We start from the raw sequence: 22889 nt of genomic DNA on the forward strand, positions 1-22889 counted from the left end.
TGCTGAAACCACCACACAATTCAGCACACCCAGATGGTATTATCAGGAGGTCAGAGACAATTGTTAATATTTCTGTCTCCAACTATTGCACCTCAACACTGTCCTCAAGTCTCAAAGATGACATACACCAACCAAAGTAGCAATTCTAACTGAAGCCCTTGGAGCACAGTAATCCAGTGGCTGGGATGCCGCTTAGCGTTGTAGCCACCTAGGGTGGCCACGTCCCGATTCCAAAATGGACATTCGCAAAGAGTACAGGGAAAAATGGACAGCACTAAAAAAACAAGCAGGTACAAGGTTTCCTGTGGATTCGAACTTGTAGAGCCCAGACAGAACTGAAACTACAAGCCATTAGCATAGTAATGAGCTATCTCCGGGGACAAAAGAGAAACATTTAAACAATTGGTACCAGGGCAGACTCCCCGGCGCAAGTGGAGACTAAAACAAAGGCAGGCCAACGGTTACCTAGAGCCCGCCCAGCGATCAGGGAACGACCCCGTTATTGGAGAGAATCGATACAAACGATTGGGACATGGTCCAATTAATTGGGACCAAGTCCAGGGTCCGCCCAGAAGGGCGCAAAACCCTTTGGGCTATAAAACAGAGTCCCCAAGGTCAGAACGCTCTCTTAAGAACTCTTGAACTCTCCATCTTATACTTGGCATTTGGCTCTCAGCGATGAGAGGCCGCCAAGCACCAGCCAAGTAAGTCTAAGGTCAACGCATGCTACGAGATAGACGCTCCTAGCTACTATCCTATACCAGTTCAAAGCCAGCAGTATCAGAACCGGACAACGGCCATTGTTCCTCTGACTGAGTGGGTGCCCGAAGCGAAATAGAGGCTTTTAGTAGTAGTTGTAGTTTAGTGAGTAGACTTTGTGCATGAGTAATAATTGACTGTGTGTAAATAAATGTGCATTGATTTCAAACTTACTAACTGGTGTATCGAGTTATTGATCAGTATTCGGTTTTGAACCTTGTGGTGGTATCAGAAAGATACCTGACGACTCTTGAGCAAAGGTAATTAAAACAGAGCAAATTAAGGAAAGCATAACAAGCAACAGCATCCAGAAAATCAACATCTCAGTTTCATAAAATGTCCTGCAATTATTTGCTGCAAGAAAGAACTCTAAAAATGACCTTGATATCTTGGCAGAGACTCTCACAGAGACTAACGTGTAACTCAGTGATTACAGAATGGTCCCATTCTGGTAAGAAAGGATAAAACCCACTCTGTAATCAAGTAACTAACACTACCTTAGTCTAAGAAACATTTATTAGTGGATCATGGGACTGGGTGGGGAAATGTCAAGAAATAATGCTAACTTTTGTAAAGAAGGCATTGTCAAACTCGGGGGCGCGGCCCGCAAGTGGGTCGCGGGCGGGTATGGATAGGGTCGCGGAGCCTTCCGTCACGGTGCACCCGATCACGCAAATCCCCGCGCAACAGCCGCAGCAGCTGGCTTTTAATAACGCCAGATGCAAGCGGCCTTCAAAATGGCCACGAACATGTAAGAAAAATGCAGCTGCACTGCACAATGCGTGCCAGATCATCGGTGCGCATGCGGCCGTGTTTTTTTTTTAAACAGTCACAGCTTATTTTAACAAGTTCGGGGGTTTTTATTAATTTTATTTTATTCACTTATTTTCTTCATTTTATTTTAATTTTGTTAATTTATTATATTAATTTTATTTATTTTTTTACAAGCTGGGGGGGGGGGTTATTTGATAAAATTTTAGGGGAAGAAAATGCAGCACTTTGGACAGATGGAGACTCCATACTTTCCGCCACCGGAAGGCTTCACCTTCATCTAACAGGTTCCATTGGAGGAGCGTGTACGAGGGCCAAAGGGACCCAAAACCATTTTCTCCATTTTGGTTAGCAGCAAACAAGGTAAGAGAAAATGGTGGGTTGTGCAGGTCAGCCAGCGTAGGACACAAAGATCGGCTGGCTTGGGTCGCGAAGGTCGGCCGGGTGGTAAAAATTAGTTCCCGGAAAAAAAGTTTGAAAAACATTGCTGTAAAGGATAGATGGTACAAGAAAACTCAAAAAATAAGAAAATTAAGAAAATCGAACCAATCAATCAGCATCTGAATGAAAACGTTTGGTTAATGTTTTGAATGGGACATCATGAGGAGGAAAACAAAACGATGTCCCAAGGGAACAAAGTAAGAAAGGACAAATAATAACCAGAAAGGGAAAATAAAATAACAGATGAGGTAATCGAAGGTTATAGTATGATTCCCAGTATACCTTTTCAAACAAAATAAATACAACTTTGTGACATTACTGCTCATTTGGATGACAGGGCATTTAAAAAAAAGAGTGGGACAACATATCAATTGATGGGTGTAGACATTTTATGCTGTACAGTGGAGACTTATTACTCTCAGGTTAGAAAGGTTACAGTGCTCCAATTGTCATTTGCTCTAAGATTATTCCTCCTCTGTGAATTGTCTGTTGTAAGTTACATCAATTTAGCTTTTTATGAAGCAACCGCCTATGGTATTGTTTCAGCCGTGATGTGTCTCACCAACAAGGTTGAGGAAGAAGATAGGATGTTGACTGGTGGTGGTTTTGAGAGAGGGTCCCATGTACAGAAATGCAGGCAGGGAAAATCAGGGAGGAATAGAGGTGGCGAAGAGGAAGGAGACTGGGAGGAGCCAGGGTAAGCAAGGAATTTCACTTGAAGAACCCAGTGAGTAAAAGAAAACTGACGTGAAACTCTTCCTTCCAAGAATTTGAAACAAATTGGTGAAATACACCAACAATGCACTGAAGTGCAAAGCTAAAGATGCCAGTAATAAATCTAATAGTTAATTCAGGAGTAATTTCTTTAACCAGAGAGAGTGGTTAGATTGTGGAACTCCTGAGAGCAGGCAATAGTTGAGGCAAATAACACGGATGCATTTGAAGAACCATCTTGATGAGCAGGATGGAGAAAGGATGCAAAGGATATGTTGATTGAGTTAGATGAAGAGGGTTGGGAAGCTTAAACACTGACGTGGACTAATTGAACCAAAGGGTTGTTTTTTGTGATGAAAACTGTATAAATATCAGTACCTTAGAAACGAGATGCTGAGGTTGTCACCTGTGGGCAGTTCTGGGTTCACCACTTTGGGGCTCAGTTTGCAGTCAGGGCCTGCCCTGCCTGGGGCTGCTGGAAATGTCCACATTTGTTTTCTCAGGCGTTTCCGAGCCTCTGCAGTTGCTCTCCATCTGGAAGAACATTTGGAAACTAAGTTTAAAAAGTCATTTTAAGGATCCAGAAATGAAAAATTAATTCATAGAAAAGTGCTTTATAAATGCAAGTCTTTCTCTTTACTTTTCCCTGCTTACAGTTAGCAATTCTAAGAGTAGAACATTTTTCTTTCACTTACTTCTTTAAGTATTTGCAGAAACAATGAACTTCCTGCAGTGTCTCCTTCACTGCCTGAAAGACCTCACTTTCCAACGTTTCTTTAATGAGGGAGTTGCAGAACTCTGTGGAGCAGCGGTTAATCCGTGCTCGCTTATCCTCCTCCACTGCATGCCTACAAGGGACAAAGGGAAGGGTTGAGTACAAGTGTCCCTTTGATGGCATTAACTTAGGGAATTTAGGAAGACATGGTTATATGCCTTGTACAATCAGCAATGTCCTGCCTTTTCCAAGAAATTGACAGTAATTCTGCAGGTACAAGGCCCCGATACTTGAAAAATAGAGCTTTGAGTCTACACACACGACACGTTTTGGCACTTCTTCCTTCTCCACTTTTTTCCTCTGGCAAGATTGTCTATCTTCTCTACAGACTCAACATAATTTCAGGTTCACAGCAAAGGATATGCCAGGCACTCACTGCTTTCAGAACAATAGAGCAGTCTTTTCCAGACTTCGTTCCTTTCACTTCCAACGTCTAAAAACTTCAGAGAATTGCACTACATCCCTATCCATACCAAGCCAGAAAATATTCCTGTTGACTGATGCTGAGTTTTCCAAATTCCCATATGTTCTGCCACTGGTAACTCATGTGCCATCCACAGTATTTCCCTATGATATTTGGGCGGTACTGGTAACTTCTTGTCCCGCGGTTATAACCCTCCAGTCTTCAACATGTTTTCTTATCACAGAAGGTTGAACTATTCCAGGAGAATGATTCCTCTCAGAGTCTCAGAGGGAGTATCAACCCTCAGTGCTCATACCCATCTAATAAAATTGTTCTGCTTAACCCTTTAAAATTCAACATAGATCTGTTGCAGCTGTTTTCTTAAATTCCAAAACTCTTGCCTATATGCCTCCAGAACAAATTCATATACACCCAGAATAGTCTTTTTTCCCCAGTGACCACATCTGGAGTAAGTGTTGGTTGTTTACATAGATACATAGAAGATAGGAGCAGGAGGAGGCCTTTTGGTCCTTCAAGCCTGCTCCACCATTCATCACGATCATGGCTGATCATCCAACTCAATAGCCTAATCCTGCTTTCTCCCCATAGTCTTTTATCCCATTCTCCCCAAGTGCTATATCTAGCCGCCTCTTGAGCATAGATACATTTGAGGAACTCCGGCTCAGAGTTGATGAGCTAGAGTCTGAGCTTCAGACGCTGCAACACCTCAGGGAGGGGGAGAGGTACCTAGACACCTCTTAGAACAGGGGTGGGCAAACTACGGCCCACGGGCCGCATGCGGCCCGCCAAAGGTCTTTATGCGGCCCACCAAGTCATTAAAAAAAAAAAAAATTGTTTTTTCTTTAAATAATTTTTTTTTTCAAGGTTAATGGGGGGGGGGGGGCTGTTGGATTACTTACTGGTATAGGGTGGATACGTTGACTTGCGTAGGGTGATCATTGCTCGGCAAACATCGAGGGCCGAAGGGCCTGTTCTGTGCTGTACTGTTCTATGTTCTATATGAGGCGCCCAGAATCATAACCGGGTGAAGTAATTATTTTACTTAATATACTATGCGGCCCTTTAAAATTGTGAATTTCTGAATGTGGCCCTTGCACGGAAAAGTTTGCCCACCCCTGCCTTAGAATAACTAAATTAAATTCGGCCAGTGGTCAGGGACAGGAGGATGTGGCTGCAAGTGAGGCAGGTAGAGGGATCCAGGAGGTAGGGTAGCAGAAGCCTCAGCCCTTGTCCCTGTCCAAAAGGTTTGAGATTTTTGCTCCATGCGTGGACAGGAACGAGGATTGTAGGGAGAATGAGCAACCTGACCACTAGCTCCGTGGTAAAGGGTGACTTCCAGTCAATGTCTTTCTGAAGGTCAGGCTTTCATTTTGGTAATAATAATAATAATAGCTTATTGTCACAAGTAGGCTTCAATTAAGTTACTGTGAAAAGCCCCCAGTCGCCACATTCCGGCGCCTTTTCGGGGAGGCTGATGCAGGAATTGAACCCGCGCTGCTGGTCTTGTTTGCATTACAAGCCAGCTGTTTAGCCCACTGTGCTAAACTCGCCTCTTCTTCCTTCGAGGAGTGAGTGAAAGAGTGCGAGAGTGAGGTGAGTGAGAGCGAGTGAAAAGAGATCCTGTCACTTCCAAAGTCTAAACACTTCTGCCGTGTTCTCTCAGAAAGCATCACACAGGAACCAATCACTGACCGTTGCCAGGCAGAACACTGTCCCTAGCTAACCAGTGTCCTGGCAAGCAGGCTGCTTCTACTTTGAATCTTCTGCTTAAAAACACATCCTGATCATGCTGCCACAGACAAAAATAATAAAAGTTTTCAAAAAATAAATGGGAACAATGAAAATAAACAGGAAGGACTCCTACACTTTATAATGGACTCTAGCATGTTCCCCAATACCAATGTCAGGCTGACTGATCTATAATTCCGATTTCTCTCTATCTCCCTTTTTAAACAGTGGGGTTATGTTAGCTCCCCTCCAATCAATAGGAACTGTTCCAGATCAATAGAATCTTGGCAAAAGTAGCATAGATAGATTTGGATCTGCTTTGAAATTGGTCACAGGAGTCAGCGTTGAGGCCACTGTTATTTTCCATCTAAATGTAGGTGTTGCGGGCATGATCTTCCAAGATTAGGAACATTGATGATGCCAAATGGCTTCGAGCAAATTTTAATGTGTTGGGATGCTGGGCTCATAATGGACAAATGATCCTCATGATGTTTCTTATCCTCAAAGGTAGCAAACATTTTGGTGTTTGGTCAAAAATAAGGGATCAGGTTCCTCCACCACCACATCCCAAAAGAACCATTTCACATGCGGGACAACAAAAAGACAGTCTCATCCATTCTGTAATGAATGTACAGAATTTTTATATATTGTATTTTATATCGGTTGCAGTAATGTTATTAAAAGCCTGGTTAACGGTATATATATATATATATATATATATATATATACACACACACACACACACACATATATATATTATATATATATTTGTTGCAGTAATATTATTAAAGAACCTAGGTTAAGGTTTCCAGAACAGAAGTGGATCTGCTTTTGAAAGGGTTTCTCTCCAAAAGTCTCAACACAGAGGACAACAAGTAAACCTTGTTTTGAATAAAGTTTTGTTAACTTTATTCACAAGGGCATTTGAACTGTATTGGGGTTGCTTGGTTGAAATATTTATAGTTAAAGTGCCTGGCAGAAGTTTAAGTTTTTCCTTTTATTTCAGGAATTGTTTAACTATGAGTTGTAGAGCTATTTTTATGATGTTAATGTGGTTAATACTGTGTTAAGAATAAAGATTAATTTAACCTAAAAGATCCCTATTTGTCAGTGGTATCACTGCTGGGGTGAAGTATCCTTTCCTCTCAGTTTTCCAAACTGTTGGAATTTCTTGTCCGGTATCCTAACATATATTGGGGTCTGGTCTCTTCACAATTCAGTCCCGGCTAGAATGGCATAATGTTCCCACAGGTCAGCAGGTGTTTCAAATTAATCTGAAAGGTATTGAAACGATGGAACATCGTTGAAATGTCAATATGACTGTTTCTGACAGTGTTATGTTTTCCCCACCTCATGGTATTATTTGTACATTGACAAAACAATGTGGTTCTGCCAGTCCGACTAACTCTATGAGCCCCCACCTCTGCTCTAGTCCTATACATCAGTCCAAAAGTTGATCCATACATGAAGGGCATAATTCCATCCTTCTTCAAAAAGCTGGTGTGTGATTAATTACCTTAGCTCCTGAATGGCACATTTTCTTACTGAGTAATTCACAACTTGTTCTGTAAGTTCATCACATAGTGCCTGACTGTAGCGGCTCTTCCATAATTCCCATTCCTGCTTCAATCTGCAATACAAAAAAGAATGAGACATTGCTCTTGTATGATTTATAAGCATCAGGATTTATCTGACCCAGCCAACAAAACTGAATACATGGAAAATTCAGATGACAGGAACTGATGTCAACAGGCAACAATTGGGAGCAAAATTTGCAGACAATAACATGCATTTGTATTTCACCTTTTAAAAAGTGGCAAGTTACAATGCATTTCTCAAAGTTTTATCAAACACAATTTGACGCCAAGCCACTGAAGGGCAAATTAACAAATCCTTGGTCAAAGGGCTAGGTTTGAAGGGGTCTCTTTCAGTAAGAGAGAGGTAAAATTCCAGAGCTTAGGCCTGGGCAGCTGGCGGTATGCCAACGATGGAGCAAAGAAAATCAGGAAGGGGCAAGATCCATAATTGGAATAATGCATAGATCTTGGAGGGATGCAAGGCTGAAGGAGGTTACAGAGAAAGGGAGATTGCCAGTACCTACCTGGCCTGTTCAATCCTGCGCTTTTCATCTTCGATCCTCTGTCTCTCTACCTGAAGTTCATCAGACGAAGTTTGCATCAGTAACTCTGTGGTGACTTCTGTGATCAGCTCCTCAGTAGACACGTTTGACAAACTAGCAAAATACAAGCTGATGTCACCATGGCAAAGTTCAGTGGGCATTTAAAAGCCAATCTTACATAGAATTCCTTAATTATACAGTACAAACAGACCATTTGTCCCAACCAGACCATGCCAGTGTTTCTGATCCACTGGGCCTTTTCCCATGTTTCCTCATCTAGTTTTCAGAAGAATCTCCTGTACCCTTCTCTTTCATATGCTTATCCATCTTTCCCTTAAGTGCTTCCATCGCAGAGGAAATTTTAATTGGTCCATGGATGGGAACTTTTAGCTACAGGTGGAAAAGATGCCCTTGCCTCTCTAATCCTGCTTGGCTGGCTATCAGCATTGCCACCCAAAGCTGCAGACTGGCTGGTTGAACTGTCAGATTTTCTCCGAAAATCAAATTCATCATCCGTGGATTGGAAGATGGCTTCCACAAGGCATGGAAGTCATTCACCAACTTGTACCAGGACCTATTTGAAGCCAACAGACAACCGAGCGACGGGCGTGGCAGTAGAAGGGGCACTAAAGAGGCAAGTAATAAGGAGAGGGAAAAAAGAAAGGGGGATGGAACAACGGAAACAGTTGGAGCAGACGGCGGCGAGGGGGGGATGCGTGCGCGCGAGAACAAGGCCACAGAGAAAGGGCTCGACTAGCGTCAAAAAGGTCCCAGGTCAGAGCGGGGGCAAGCACAGATCAAATTAACTCTGTCATGTATGCCCAAAGAGGGGTGCTAATCAGAGGCGAGGTACTCCACACGTAAAGCCTCCCTCTCCCATCTTGCCTATTCCTTTTGTTGGGACCGGCACATGTAAACAATTAAAAATATGTACTATAGAAGATGACATCAATACTTAAATAGTTAAGGGGGAGGAAGGGGGGGGGGGGGGGCTACTCCTATGATATGGCAAAAAAAAATAAACAATCACTAAAATATCAATAAAGATATTTTTTTTTAAATTGGGTATGATGGGGTTCTTCTCCTTGGAGCAAAGGAGCAATTTGATATTAGATGATGACAGTAAGGTAGCCAAGGAAAAACTGTTCCCTTTAGCTGGTGGTGCAAGGAAGAAGGGGACACAGGTTTAAAGTTTTGGGCAAAAGATGCAAGGAGAATGGTCATGAGCTGGAACTTGCTGTCCTCTAAGGTAGTGGAAGCAGAGGTGACTTCAAAAGGAAACTAGATGAACACCTGAAGGAAAGAAAAACTTTCAGGGCTACTGGGATGGAATTAGGCAATAGGACAACTGGACTGCTCCATGGAGAGCCAATTTAGACTCAATGGGTCGAACAGCCTCCTTCTGTGCTATAAATAACCCGATGTAAATGACTCTCTAAGCCCCTCATCAGTGACAACTCCTTAGCCTGAAGCAGCCTTTACCTGATGGCTTCAGCAACATAAGCTGCCCCTGCTTTTGCTAGCTGTTTACATTCCACACGGAGAACATCCTTCACCATATCATTAACCAGGTCTTTGACCACTTCAACTATCATCTGAAAGAAAGAGAAAACAATACTGAAACAGGGGATAGAAACAAGATGTGGAGCTCTTCTTCAATTAATTATTCCCCTTAATTTTGAAATTAACGTCTCTTATCCAACTTTTACGACTTTATGTCCCTCGTTTTCTTTTGGTTTTCTTACTCTGTACACCTGAGGAACAGCAACATACAAAGATGACCTTACCCACTACTCCACCTGATTATCAGGTGAAATTGTTCCACTGCAGGATTTTGTAGCACTGCATTGCTATAAATTTTTTAATTTGTCAAATTTTTCTCTGCCTTGCCACGGAATAATTTACATTCCTAAAACAAACTCACAGGATGAAACAGATGCACACTACGGGAGATACACAGCAACATGCCTAATAACCATAAGAGATCGTTCAAAGTACACAAGCTAAAATCTGGTACATAAATCACACTTCACAAATGTTTACTAAGCATAAATGTCTAGTTTCAGGTTGAGGTGCTTGTCTGCTGCTCAACTAGGATCAGTTGTCATGGCTCAAACCCCATTCCAACACATTTTCTCGGTTGACATTTCTGTGCTGAGTAAAAGGAAGTTGCAGTGTAGAAGGTGCTATCAATCAAAGGACATTTAAACAGAGGCTGTGTCTGTCAGTTCAGGTGATGGTTTAAAAAAAAAACATGAAAGCAGTTGGCTCTCTCAGGATAATAAATGCTAAATACTGCGGATGCTGGAAATCTAAACCAAAAACTGAAAGTGCTGGATCATCTCAACAGGTCTGACACAGTCTGACCCACAACTTTTAATAGATTGTGGTATGGGGAGCACACGGCCCACTCTATGCTTTAAAAAATACTTTTCCATTTCTGCTGTACCACACCTGTAGAGTGGGTCGTGTGCTCCCCATACCACAATCTATTAAAAGTTGTGGGTCAGGTGAACGACATGATGCACTTTGGGGTTCTCTAAACCCTGGCCCATAACAGCAAAACAATGTTTATTCTATGAACTCAAGTTAACCTTTCAAAACATACAGTGAACATCTTAGCAACCATTAATTCAAATACAACCCCCAAAGAATACAACACTAAATAATCCTTACTTTCCTTTTAACATCCATAAGACTTAAAAAAACACCTTTTAACAGAAGCACATCAGGTTTAAATTCACTACTGAGAGCAGTTACCACTTTGAAAACCCCAAATGAACATTCATAAGCTTGCAGAGATTCATACACATCCTGCTGTGATTTCAGCTTCTCCAAAACTAAATTGAAACAAAACCCACACTGCAGCAAAAAGCCTAAAGCGAAAGTAAAAAGCTGACAGACAGCCCAGCTCCACCCACTTTGACATGTCTGCAATAATAAACACCCATTTCTTAAAAGGTACACCCACTACAGTTATTCTATTAAAACACCCATTTCTTAAAGGTACTTTCACTACAGATATTTATACACACACCCATTTATAAACACCCATTTCTTAAAGGTATTCTCACATGACATTTTACACTGTGTAGAGGTGTATAGGAGGGGATGGAGCTAATAGTTAAGAGGTATGTGGGAGCTAGGAGAGATTTGACAATGTGTCAGTGACACAAGATGAAAGGATTGGTTATTCAAGTATCCTGGCTAACGTTCCCCTCTCATCCAACTGAACAGATTAAGTGCTCCTTTCCTCTAACTTGTCTGTGAGACCTTGCAAATGACTATTATGTTTTCCTATATAAAAACGTTAACTTCACATTAATTGGCCACAAAGCACTTTGAAATGCCCAATGGTGACACAACTCACTGTGGGAAAGAGACAGCTTATGAAATATTATAATAACGTTATATTTGCAAATATCAATGGAGAAGTACACTGCAGACTGCAAGAAACTGGCAGGAATAAATTCACTCCCCTGTGCACATATCGAATATAACTTAATCATCACAAGCACGCATACGTTAATCATTAATGCCAGACATATTTAATGAGTTGTGATCTCCCAAGTTATGGTTGTTATAAACCTGGAATACAAAGGTAACCACTAGCTTCTTTTCTCTATTCGAGCCTATCTTTTTAAACTTCTCTCCCGTGTCCAAACTGTCCTCATCTCCAAAAAGTTTGAGAAGTTAATGGATTTCTTTTTCACCGAGATAAAGCTGAATTGATCAGCTGCCTCTATCACTTCCCTCCTTTCCCACCAGAGTCAGAGGTTTACAGCATGAAAATAGGCCCTTCGGTCCAACTTGTCCATGACATTGCCTGTATTTGGCCCATATCCCCCTATACCCATCTTTCCCGTACAGCTGTCTAAATGCTTTTTAAAAGACAAAATTGTGAAGTAAATTCAAGAAAATAATCGTAACAACGCACTTCTGAAGTGGCTAGGTCATACCTTCTCAGAGTAGACTGGCTGAGGCTTAGGTGGAGGTGCTGCGGGCAGCTGAGGGGCGACAGGCAGCGGAGCTAGCGGAGGAGCAGTAACCTGAAGTAATGGCAATGGCTGAAAGGGATGTTCGACAGGAAGCATTTCTTGAACTAATGGCCGGTCTTCCAGCAGTACAGCTACAAACACACAGGATAAAATAGTAAAACACAAGTGACAAAAAATTACATCAGAACAGTGAATGAGACAAGATTACAAAATCAATGGAAATTTTCATTTAAAATAGCTTGCAAATGTCCACCGAGTGAAAGATGCAATAAGTTATTTCAGATGTTTCAAATCTGAAATAAAAACAGAAAATACTGGAAACACTCAAGATCCGGCAGCAAATGAGAGCAAACATTTCAGGTCTGTGACCTTTCATCAGAATCAAGGTCTTAAAGAGCTGCAAATATTAATAATTTTTCTCTCTCCACAGATGCTGCCTGTTGAGTATTTCCAACATTTTCTATTTTTATTGTTTTTTTGAAATTTATTGCAGCACAATCGCTGCATTCTGCACAACCGACCCATTATTTTGTGTTGTCGCAAAGACGACAGCTTAGACACGGTATTGAAATGGAGCTAACAGGGGTCTTGCCCGCTACTTGAAGAGCTAGTAAATGTCTTGTGTTGCCTCTTTCAGTAATGACTCACCAAAATAAGTGAAACTCAAACACTTAACTGGACAGCAGTGGGAGGGTGACCATGGCCCCCAAGGCAGATGCCCCATCCTCAGAGCTGCTGACCAATCACAAACTAGCAGTTCCATTGAATGGCAATACCTCGACAGCTGCTGTCAGTACAATACCCACCAAAGCTGAGGAGCGTTGCTGAACTCAAAGCTACAGGTAAAGAATGATGGGAAGGTGGGGACGTGCGGCACAGAGGAGTTGAAGGTGAGGGGGGAGGTCAGCTAGGGAAGCTGGCTGGCTCTCAGCCGACCCCTCCATTCCAATATTCGGTTTCCAAATCAGGAACTGAGTGTCTTTGAACGAGGAGCCTCACTGGGGGCCAGCAAGCAAAGCCAAAAGAAACTGCCAATTGCAATTGCCAGTCGGGCGGGAAGCCCATCCACAGGCACTCCCACCATGGACAACTGGGGGTGTGGGGTCCCCATATGTCACCCTCCCACTTCATAAAATGCTGCCCCAGAGGAGGGCATTAAATATTGCTCTGGGTTTTTTTTCACCAAAGATTCAGTAAAAGAGTGTGTAATTTTCAGATCTTTCTAACCTAAATTATAGTACTGGGAGCAATTTAAGAAGGATTCAGATTGAGGTACAATAAGTATTTTGATATATTATTGAACCTTACTGGAAATCCAAAATAACATTTTGGTACCAACACACTGCACAAAGCTATTGACGCCTCAACTGATCCGGATGGACTAACAAGACATCACAATCCTCAAAGCATTCCCATCATCTAAGTATCAATGTGAATGATGAGTTTGTTTTAACCTCAACTGCTCAGAAGATTTCATCCTGTATCACAGCTTGATGCTTTGGAAGATGATTAGCAAGGAAGATCAAAATTGAAGGCATTTTCAGGGATTTCATAAAAAAGAAATAAACAAGTTCCTGACCTCTGAAATAAAACTTCATTACTAATTTTAATTAAGTTTATTGGATATACTGGCCAGATGTATCATTTTATGCCAGATGATACATACACAAAAAAAAATAGCAAGATCACACCAGAAAAAACAAACATGACTTATAAAGAGAGTGAAAAAAATGAAAATGAAATGAAAATCGCTTATTGTCACGAGTAGGCTTCAATGAAGTTACTGTGAAAAGCCCCTAGTCGCCACATTCCGGCGCCTGTCCGGGGAGGCTGGTACGGCAATCGAACCGTGCTGCTGGCCTGCTTGGTCTGCTTTAAAAGCCAGCGATTTAGCCAAGTGAGCTAAACCAGCTGAACACCCGTGTTTAATGTGTGGAATTTAACCTACATCCGGAGAATGAGGACAACCACACAAGTAAAAAGATAATGTAAAACTCCCCAGTATACAATTAAACCTCCATACATTTTTATCCGAAGAATAAGCTGCTTAGAACCAGGTGGAGGTGGTTAGCTGGAACACAGTAACACAAAATCACTTGTGCCTTTATATATCAGATCCGAACAATAATATTTCTGGCACTGGATTAGTCACAGGCCTTTCATCACAGAGTTCCGAATTACAGATCCAGGCCAGATCAGTGAAGTGCCAGTTTGATGGAATGATGAAAGAGGCCACAGGCTAGCTGGTATAGTGGGTCCATCTTTTAGACTCTACAGAAAGGGCTTCACTATGCAATAGGATTGGCACAAAGTATTGCATTCCTCAGCTTGGCAAACACAACATTTTCACTCCAAAATATTATAACAGCATGATATTCCTTTATCAGTAGTATTGCTGTTCATAATTAATGAACAGAAACTCATTACTTACCGGTACAGGATGCAACAGGATGAATTTCAACTTTTCTTGCTGCATCTTGACCACCTAAAGTCAGAACAAAATGTTGTTCAACAGTGGGCTATCTTATATTTCCTATCAAACAAGCAAGGGGTTCAATGGGGCTGGGGCATTGGGTTCCGCCCAACTGATGAAATGAAAACCTTCCGGTTGCTAGAGAGCTGCATTAAATTTTAGAAACCTCAATTCAGTTCCAAGCAGACATAAACAAAACCATCTTGAACGAGGAGAGAGAGAAAGAGACAAAAAAAGTGAAAAAGTTGAGAGTAAAAGGAGAAAAGGGGGAAAAAAAGAGAAAAGAAATAAACAAGCATTATATCACACTTCACAAATGCAGGTGACCCCAAGGTATTTTCGAAGTGGAGTCACAGTTGCAGCAGCAACAATTACATTAACAAACTCCCACAAACAACACTTGGTAACCATCAGATTAGCTGCTCTCAGTAATGTTGGTTGAGAAATAAATATTGACCAGGTACTAGGAACAACTCCCTTCTTCTTCCTTAAAAAAAAGTGTCAAGGGATCTTTTGCATCCATCCAAGGTGGCAGGAGAGACCTCAGTTTACCAAGCAATTCAAAGACAGGAATAACAGGATGGCTGGGATAGGAAATAGAAAAACGTCACATTGCTACAGTGAAAAGTAATCAGAGGTTAATCCACAAAAACATTGTGACATGAGGTTATATTACGGAGGTGACCAATGCCGCAATTGGATGTTCTTGACAGCAAAATTGGGTGGAGTTCCCCATCACTGATATCCATTACCTCAACAAACACAAAATTCTACCTATTGAATACTGGCAGCGGTGAATCTTTCTACACCATTATTTTTGTCAGTTTTTGCAGACAATTGTGAAGAAATGTTTTACATGCTCTCATGAGAAGATCTGAATCAACAAGCAAAGATTTGGACATGTCAATGCAAGCTCCTTTCAAATTTCTGGTTTACAATTAGCTTGAACTGGGTGAATGTTATATCTTTAAAAACATGATCAACAACAGTCAGCTGCTCGCACAAAGACCTTGGGTCTTAAACACCTCAGTTATCTTCAAAGGTCTTTCCTTGATCAGAGGAAATAACATGACAATTTCCCTAAACGTGTTTATACACACCTTCGACACTCAGGATTGGTTTCTGGCTGGTGCTAATCGGCTCACGGCACTCTCCAATGTATCGCCCTTGACTGTCAAAGCTCAAAACAGGGATATGTGGTGTAAATGGTGGTAGAGGCCCTCCGTTCACTACTTCTCCAAGAAGCACAGTTTGTTTCTGAACAATAAATAAGGACATCTTGGGCAACAGTGGATAATCTGGATCAGTTAACGTCAGTCGGTTCAATTCAACACACCTGCAACATATTAAACAACATATCAATTATACAGGGCAGATCGTTTCATGTTGATTGCTGTGGACTGTCTCAGCTACCAAAATGTGAGCAAAGAGTTCAGCGCAGGTTGTTAGATGTGGATTTCCTGAAGCCTACTCAGTTCATAATAAAATAGTTTGTTTTTCAGTTTTGTAGTCACAGAGCATTAACCAGGCTCGGGAAAATATGAAGGAGCAAGTGTGTAATTGTAATAATGATTTTAACATAGCAGAGGTATGCATTCAGAGTCCCCTCTTCATTTGCTGCTACAATCTTAAGCAAGTCTTTTATGGAACTGTCATTGGGGAGTCAGGTCAGGTGTTAACACCCTGGGCTAGTGTGTGGCCAATTCTCACCCCATGGGCCCTGGAGTCACAACACAAGTGAATTAATCAATATTTTTTAGAAACATACACACACACACATGGGTGGAAAGGGGTAAAAATCATAAGTAAAATAAAGAGTCTTTGTTTCAGATGATTGTTTTTAGCATGCTTTCGTCACAGTAAGATTAAAGTCATTGGTTTGCAGCCTGTAATGGTCTTCTCTTTAATTCAGAAATACAATACACATAACTTTGCTGGAGAGCACTTTATTTCTTATCAACCTTTGCTTTCAGTTCATGGTTTGTTTTCATACCTCTAATTTCAGGAATACAACACCCCCAGGTTTTCTGGCGATAAAGAGACAGTCCTCACAGCAGCCGGCTGGAGAGGGTTAGCTGGATCTTTTTACTTTGCTGCCAGAATCAAAACTTAACCCTTCAGGTCTCTGAAAAGCATTTCAGTGGGACAAGATCCCATCACCATCTGTTACCAGGCAACGCGCAGCCTTTTGGGCCAATTCATTCACCTTGGGCAGCACGGTAGCATTGTGGATAGCATAATTGCTTCACAGCTCCAGGGTCCCAGGTTCGATTCCGCCTTGGGTCACTGTCTGTGCGGAGTCTGCACATCCTCCCCGTGTGTGCGTGGGTTTCCTCTGGGTGCTCCGGTTTCCTCCCACAGTCCAAAGATGTGCAGGTTAGGTGGATTGGCCATGATAAATTGCCCTTAGTGTCCAAAATTGCCGTCAGTGTTGGGTGGGGTTACTGGGTTATGGGGATAGGGTGGAGGTGTTGACCTCAGGTAGGGTGCTCTTTCCAAGAGCCGGTGCAGACCCGATGGGCCGAGTGGCCTCCTTCTGCACTGTAAATTCTATGATAACTAGCCCAATCAATCAAACAGAGTCCCAGCCGATCTCTCTCACTGGTGGCGGCCAGTCTACAACTCTTTAATTCAGAAGAATCCAGAAGCCTGTGTTGGTTTTAAGATGCAGCCTGTTTACCTTAAGGACACATGTCTATTAATCATCAATGGATCAAAAACATAACAACAAAAATAAAAGAAAGGGGAAATAAGGAGAATAAACAAAGGACCCTGATACAGGTCAAAATAATTGGGGGAAATTGGTAGAGAGCAGGAATTCAAGCCAACTCCAGACTTTCACTAACAGGCAAGTAATATCCATCAGTCTGCTAATAAATGGATTTAAAATGTCCCAAAATCCCAATAATCTTCAAAAACTAGACAATTCAGTCCTACTTTGAAGTCATCGAAGTATCTAAAAGCGAAATTAATGAGTCACTATGGCATACAATAGAAAAAGAGTCCAAAGAGAGACACCGGGAGATTCCAAGAGGAAAACAGGAGAAACGGTAAGGTTTTCAACATCAGTGTTGAGATGAGAGGGGAAACAAATGCAGAGGAGGAGGAGGAGAGGGTGCTCCTGAAACCAGTAACTGTAGTATAACTCACTAATAGCTATTATGTTAATATACATCATCAGTGGTGTCAGATCATGTGTCACTGGATCTCAGGGAGAGATGGTTCTGGAAGGAACCTCATGTTTATCGATCCGTGTACATGGTTGGATATCACCGCACTCGAGTGTCAGTCTAAATCTTTTAGGTCGACAAGATGAGGGCCATGGATAGAATGGATGGGCAGGCACTCTTTCCTAGGGTGGAGGGGTCAGTCACCAGAGGGCATAGATTTAACGTCCATGGGGCAAAGTTTAGAGGAGATGTGCAAGGCAGGTTTTTTTTTTATACAGAGGGTGGTGAGTGCCTGGAACGCTGTGCCAGGGCACATTGTGGAAGTAGATATATAACGGCGTTCAAAAGGCATCTTGACAAATACATGAACAGATGGGTTTTGAGGGATACGGCACAAGGAAGTGCTGAGGGTTTTGGCCGAGGTTGGTTATCATGACCGGTACAGGCTTGGAGGGCCGAAGGGCCTGTTCCTGTGCTGTATTGTTCTTTGTCCTGGAGGCCTAGTTTCCTGTACTTTTTATTAAACAGCCCCAGGGGCTGTTTATGATCATTCTTCAGTGCCACGTTTCGCTCGAGCACTGTAGAATTTCAAGGATGGAAAGGCTAGATGGAGCTGAAGTGATGGGCCTTGGGTAAACCAAGGATCAATTTGACGGCTCAACAGTCATTCAATCTCAGTTTGACTTCCCCAGCGTAAAGGAGATCACGTTGTCAGCACCTAATTAAGTATAATCGATTAAGATAAATGTAGGAAGCAACAAAGTGACAGGTGTTGCAGGTGGAGCTTTTCCATAATAGGCCTGAAGAGAAACCTGCAAGGAAGATGGTGGAAAGCACATTTTAAACACCCCAGCTCTTCCTGACACTTACCCATCACTCAAACTCAGACCATAGTGCCTGACAAATTCTTCTGCCTCTTCACAGTCTTTAAACAGCAACATTCTCACAAGAGTGTCTATTGGGAACATTGTGGATCGCTGAGAGCTCACCGTGAAAGCAAAATTCAAAGTCTTCAAAGCTTCACGACGTACCTGAAACAAACAAACATCTGAAACACTATCTCCAAGCAGCTTTCACTTGCCTGATCCAGAGAGTTCAATAACACAGGAGATTAAAGAGGATAGGACTGTCCTCATGTTACATGTTCATTGGAATTTAGGAAGAGGAGTAGGCCGTTCATCTGCTCTGTCATTCAATTAGATCATGGCTGCTCTGAATCGGAACTCAAACTTCCAGCCTTTGTTCTCAAATCTATAAACTGATTCTACACTCTTAAGCTTGGACTTGTACAGGTTAATGTAAAGGGTGTTACTGTCGAGGACCAAAATACTTTTTACGCTTTGACAACTAACATTAGCATAAAGCACACCCAAAGGTACCACAAACAATGAACAAAACCACCAACCCACCACCATTCTAATGCAGTGCTGTAGACAGAAAGTAAATGCAACCAGCATAGTGAATCAGGATCCAACTTGAAAGTGAACTGAAGCAGAATGAGATTCAAGTCAGCTTGGGCCACGATGTTCGATTAACGTTACTTCAATCTAGGGTCTGTGCAAAGCGAAACAGTTACACGTTCAATTATAATACAAAGTAGATCTTAGGGCTTAATTTACGGTATCTGAAAAATATGTTTTTAAGAGAGATTGCCACCTTCTATGTAAAACATTATTTTTTTACTTTAATTCCAGCCACCCCATCACTTGACATTTTACAGTAGAGTCCCCAGAGCACATTTGAATGAATGGGTAGATAGGAATCATAACAGGGCTAGGACCCTCACAGCCAGCAAGGGGGAGTGGGGAGACATTATCACTTTAATAGCAGGAAGACTTGCATTAAAAAGCTTACAGGTTATTGCAGAACGAATGGGACAAGTTCAATTTTCCAGATAAATGGCCAACTTTCAGCAAAAGACAACAGAACATTCAGAAACACAATAATTCTAACTTTTCAAATGGTTCAGCTGTTTAAGCACCTCAGTTTCTAAATCATACAGAACAATTGGAAAAATCACAAAGGAAAATCTGTGACAAGAACGTGATTAGCAGCAGGCAACACAGTAGCATAGTGGTTAGCACAATCACTTCACAGCACCAGGGTCCCAGGTTCGATTCCTGGCTTGGGTCACTGTTTGTGTGGAGTCTGCAGTTTTCCCCGTGTCTGCGTGGGTTTCCTCCGGGTGCTCCAGTTTCCTCCCACAGTCCAAAGATGTGCAGATTAGGTGGATTGGTCATGCAAGAATTGTCCTCAAGTGTCCAAAAAAGGTAAGGTGCGGTAGGGTTACGGGGATAGGGTGGAAGTTTGGGGGTAGGGTGGAGGCGTGGGCTTAGGTAGGGTGCTCTTTCCAAGGGCCGGTGGAGACTCGATGGGCTGAATGGCCTCCTTCTGCATCATGCATTGTGACTCTGACTGTAATTACACACTTGAGCTCTGACCCCTTTGGTCAGGGACAGGGAAAATTAGAGTCCCTTTCTAATCATTAGCCAGCTGGAGAGCATGCTAACAATGGGTGATGACAGGAGCAGGCTCAAATATGTGGCCCTTGCCTCAGAACAGAACAGCATGGCAACAATAAATCGGTTAGATTCTCACGTTAGCAAATGGTAGCAGCAACAGAGATGTGCTGACACATGTGGAACCCAATATAAGTCAGCACCTTCACAAGAGAATAAATGCGGAGAGAACAAAATTGTACGGTAGAATAATGGAGTTGGTGGAATGGGTAAAATCAGAGTTTTGTCCCAAATTTTATTGTTAAATTAAATAAACAAAAATAAATCCACAAAATTATGGCTAGCCACAAAATTACTAACTTTTATAAAATCACCCACAATTCCCTGCTGTCACAAAGAACGGTCACCAATAGACAGTAAATCAATTTCTCAGTTTGTCTAGTGATTGGCCATACCTGCTTGAAGTAACGATGCAATATACAAGCATTAAGATACGAAGCTGCCCTGACCAGCTTGAAAAACTTCACAAAGTTGTTGTTGTTCAGAGCAGCAAAGGCCTGGACTGCCAACTTCACCTCTGGTGAGTTCCGGACTATTGGACGGAACTGCTGAACTTCCCTATAAAAGAGTACAAAGCACGAAAACAGTAAATGATCCCTTTTAAAAACAAAGGTACACTTAACCCGGAGAGCTCAGTGGAGAAGGAGACAAATAACAGTACATCTCTATTTTACCCTAGAACAGTGCTGACTTTTCTTTTTAAAATTAAAATGGTTGCCAAAGAAGAATCAGCCCTGTATTTTATGGTACAGGAACAGAGATCTCGGGTTCATATACACAAATTTTTGAATGTGACAGGACAAGTTAACAAAGCTGTTATGTCATTGGTGACGCAAAGGTGAGCTTCCAACCACAGTTCTAGGAGCTCATCAAAGCTTATCCAGTCTCCCGAACATAGCCTTTGAGATCGCCATGCTGCTCTAATTCTGGCACTCTGCAAATACCAGATTTTTGTTATTCTACTATTAGCAGCCATGCCTTCAGCGATTTAGTCCTAAATTCTGGAATGATCTCTCTACACCTTTCCACATATCTCTCTGTCCTCCTTCAGGATCTCCTTAAAACCTACCTCTTTGACTAACCTTATTGTCATCTTTCCCAATTTTGATTGGTGTCAAATTCTGATTAATACCAATTTTGTTAAATGCCTTGGGATGTTTTGCAGTGTGAAAGGTTCTTTAGAAATCTAAATTGTTATTGTTGCAAAAAGACCCAGGTAATCCCTGGCTTTACAAATAGAGGCATCTTTGTTAAACACTGATGAATAGCCTTCAGCTAGTTTGTGTTCAATTCTGGACATCACACTTTAGGAAGGATAAGACCAAACAGGAACAGGAGGAGACCGTACGGTCCCTCGAGCCTGCTCCGCCATTCAATAGGATCATGGCTGATCCGACATTCCTCTACACAAAGTCCCTCACTTGCATATACCTGAACTTGCTTCCCTTCGGCAACTCTATCCTCTCCCGCAGCAGGTATAAACCGCAGGGCAAGAGTTATTGCTGGGGGAAAGGCAATAATGATGCGATGAGGCAAGACTTAGGATGCATCGCCTGGAGAGGAAAACTGTAGGGGATGGACACAATGGAAATGTGGAGCATGCTCAAGGAACAGCTACTGCGTGTCCTTGATAAGTATGTACCTGTTAGGTAGGGAGGAAGTGGTCGAGTGAGGGAACCATGGGTTACTAAAGCAGTTGAATCACTTGTCAAGAGGAAGAAGGAGGCTTATGTGAAGGTGAGACGTGATGGTTCAGTTGGGTAGCTTGAGAGTTACAAGTTAGCTAGGAAGGCTCTAAAGAGAGAGCTAAGAAGAGCCAAGCGAGGACATGAGAAGTCTTTGGCAGGTAGGATCAAGGATAACCCTAAAGATTTCTATAGGTATGTCAGGAATAAAAGAATGACTAAGGCAAGAGTAGGGCCAGTCAAGGACAGTAGCGGGAAGTTGTGCGTAGAGTCCGAGGAGATAGGAGAGGTGCTAAATGAGTATTTTTCGTCAGTATTCACACAGGAAAAAGGCAAAGTTGTCGAGGAGAATACTGAGATACAGGCTACAAGACTAGAAGGGCTTGAGGTTCATAAGGAGGAGGTGTTAGCGATTCTGGAAAGTGTGAAAATAGATAAGTCCCCTGGGCCGGATGGGATTTATCCTAGGATTCTCTGGGAAGCTAGGGAGGAGATTGCTGAGCCTTTGGCTTTGATCTTTAAGTCATCTTTGTCTACAGGAATAGTGCCAGAGGATTGGAGGATAGCAAATGTTGTCCCCTTGTACAAGAAGGGGAGTAGAGATAACCCCGGTAACTATAGGCCAGTGAGCCTTACTTCTGTTGTGGGAAAAGTCTTGGAAAGGTTTATAAGTGATAGGATGTATAATCATCTAGAAAGGAATAATTTGATTAGAGATAGTCAACATGGTTTTGTGAAGGGTAGGTCGTGCCTCACAAACCTCATTGAGTTCTTCGAGAAGGTGACCAAACAGGTGGATGAGGGTAAAGCAGTTGATGTGGTGTATATGGATTTCAGCAAAGCGTTTGATAAGGTTCCCCACGGTAGGCTATTGCAGAAAATACAGAGGCATGGGATTCAGGGTGATTTAGCAGTTTGGATCAGAAATTGGCTAGCTGATAGAAGAGAAAGAGTGGTGGTTGATGGGAAATGCTTTGACTGGTGTCCAGTTACTAGTGGTGTGCCACAAGGATCTGTTTTGGGGCCTTTGCTGTGTGTCATTTTTATAAATGACCTGGAGGAGGGCGTAGAAGGATGGGTGAGTAAATTTGCGGATGACACTAAAGTCGGTGGAGTTGTGGACAGTGCAGAAGGATGTTACAAGTTACAGAGGGACATAGATAAGCTGCAGAGCTGGGCTGACAGGTGGAAAATGGAGTTTAATGCAGAAAAGTGTGAGGTGATTCATTTTGGAAGGAATAACAGAAAGGCAGAGTACTGGGCTAATGGTAAGATTCTTGGTAATGTGGACGAGCAGAGAGATCTCGGTGTCC

General features: G+C 42.2%; 1 protein-coding gene across 1 annotated transcript in view; it reads right to left on the bottom strand.

Moving 5' to 3' along the window:
• The window catches only part of LOC119958214 (minichromosome maintenance complex component 3 associated protein), an 84711-nt gene that overhangs the window by 28105 nt on the left and 33717 nt on the right, over positions 1–22889 (bottom strand). Inside the window, exons 9-18 of the mRNA XM_038786606.1 lie at positions 20287–20449; positions 18243–18403; positions 15303–15538; positions 14161–14214; positions 11691–11860; positions 9214–9326; positions 7714–7845; positions 7129–7242; positions 3381–3533; positions 3064–3219 (exon numbers count right to left, since the gene is read on the bottom strand). Of these exons, the coding sequence (XP_038642534.1) occupies positions 3064–3219; positions 3381–3533; positions 7129–7242; positions 7714–7845; positions 9214–9326; positions 11691–11860; positions 14161–14214; positions 15303–15538; positions 18243–18403; positions 20287–20449 (1452 nt within the window). The remainder of the gene's footprint in view (positions 1–3063; positions 3220–3380; positions 3534–7128; positions 7243–7713; positions 7846–9213; positions 9327–11690; positions 11861–14160; positions 14215–15302; positions 15539–18242; positions 18404–20286; positions 20450–22889) is intronic.

This window comes from Scyliorhinus canicula, chromosome 2 (assembly GCF_902713615.1).
Source record: "Scyliorhinus canicula chromosome 2, sScyCan1.1, whole genome shotgun sequence".
NCBI classification, from domain to species: domain Eukaryota; kingdom Metazoa; phylum Chordata; class Chondrichthyes; order Carcharhiniformes; family Scyliorhinidae; genus Scyliorhinus; species Scyliorhinus canicula.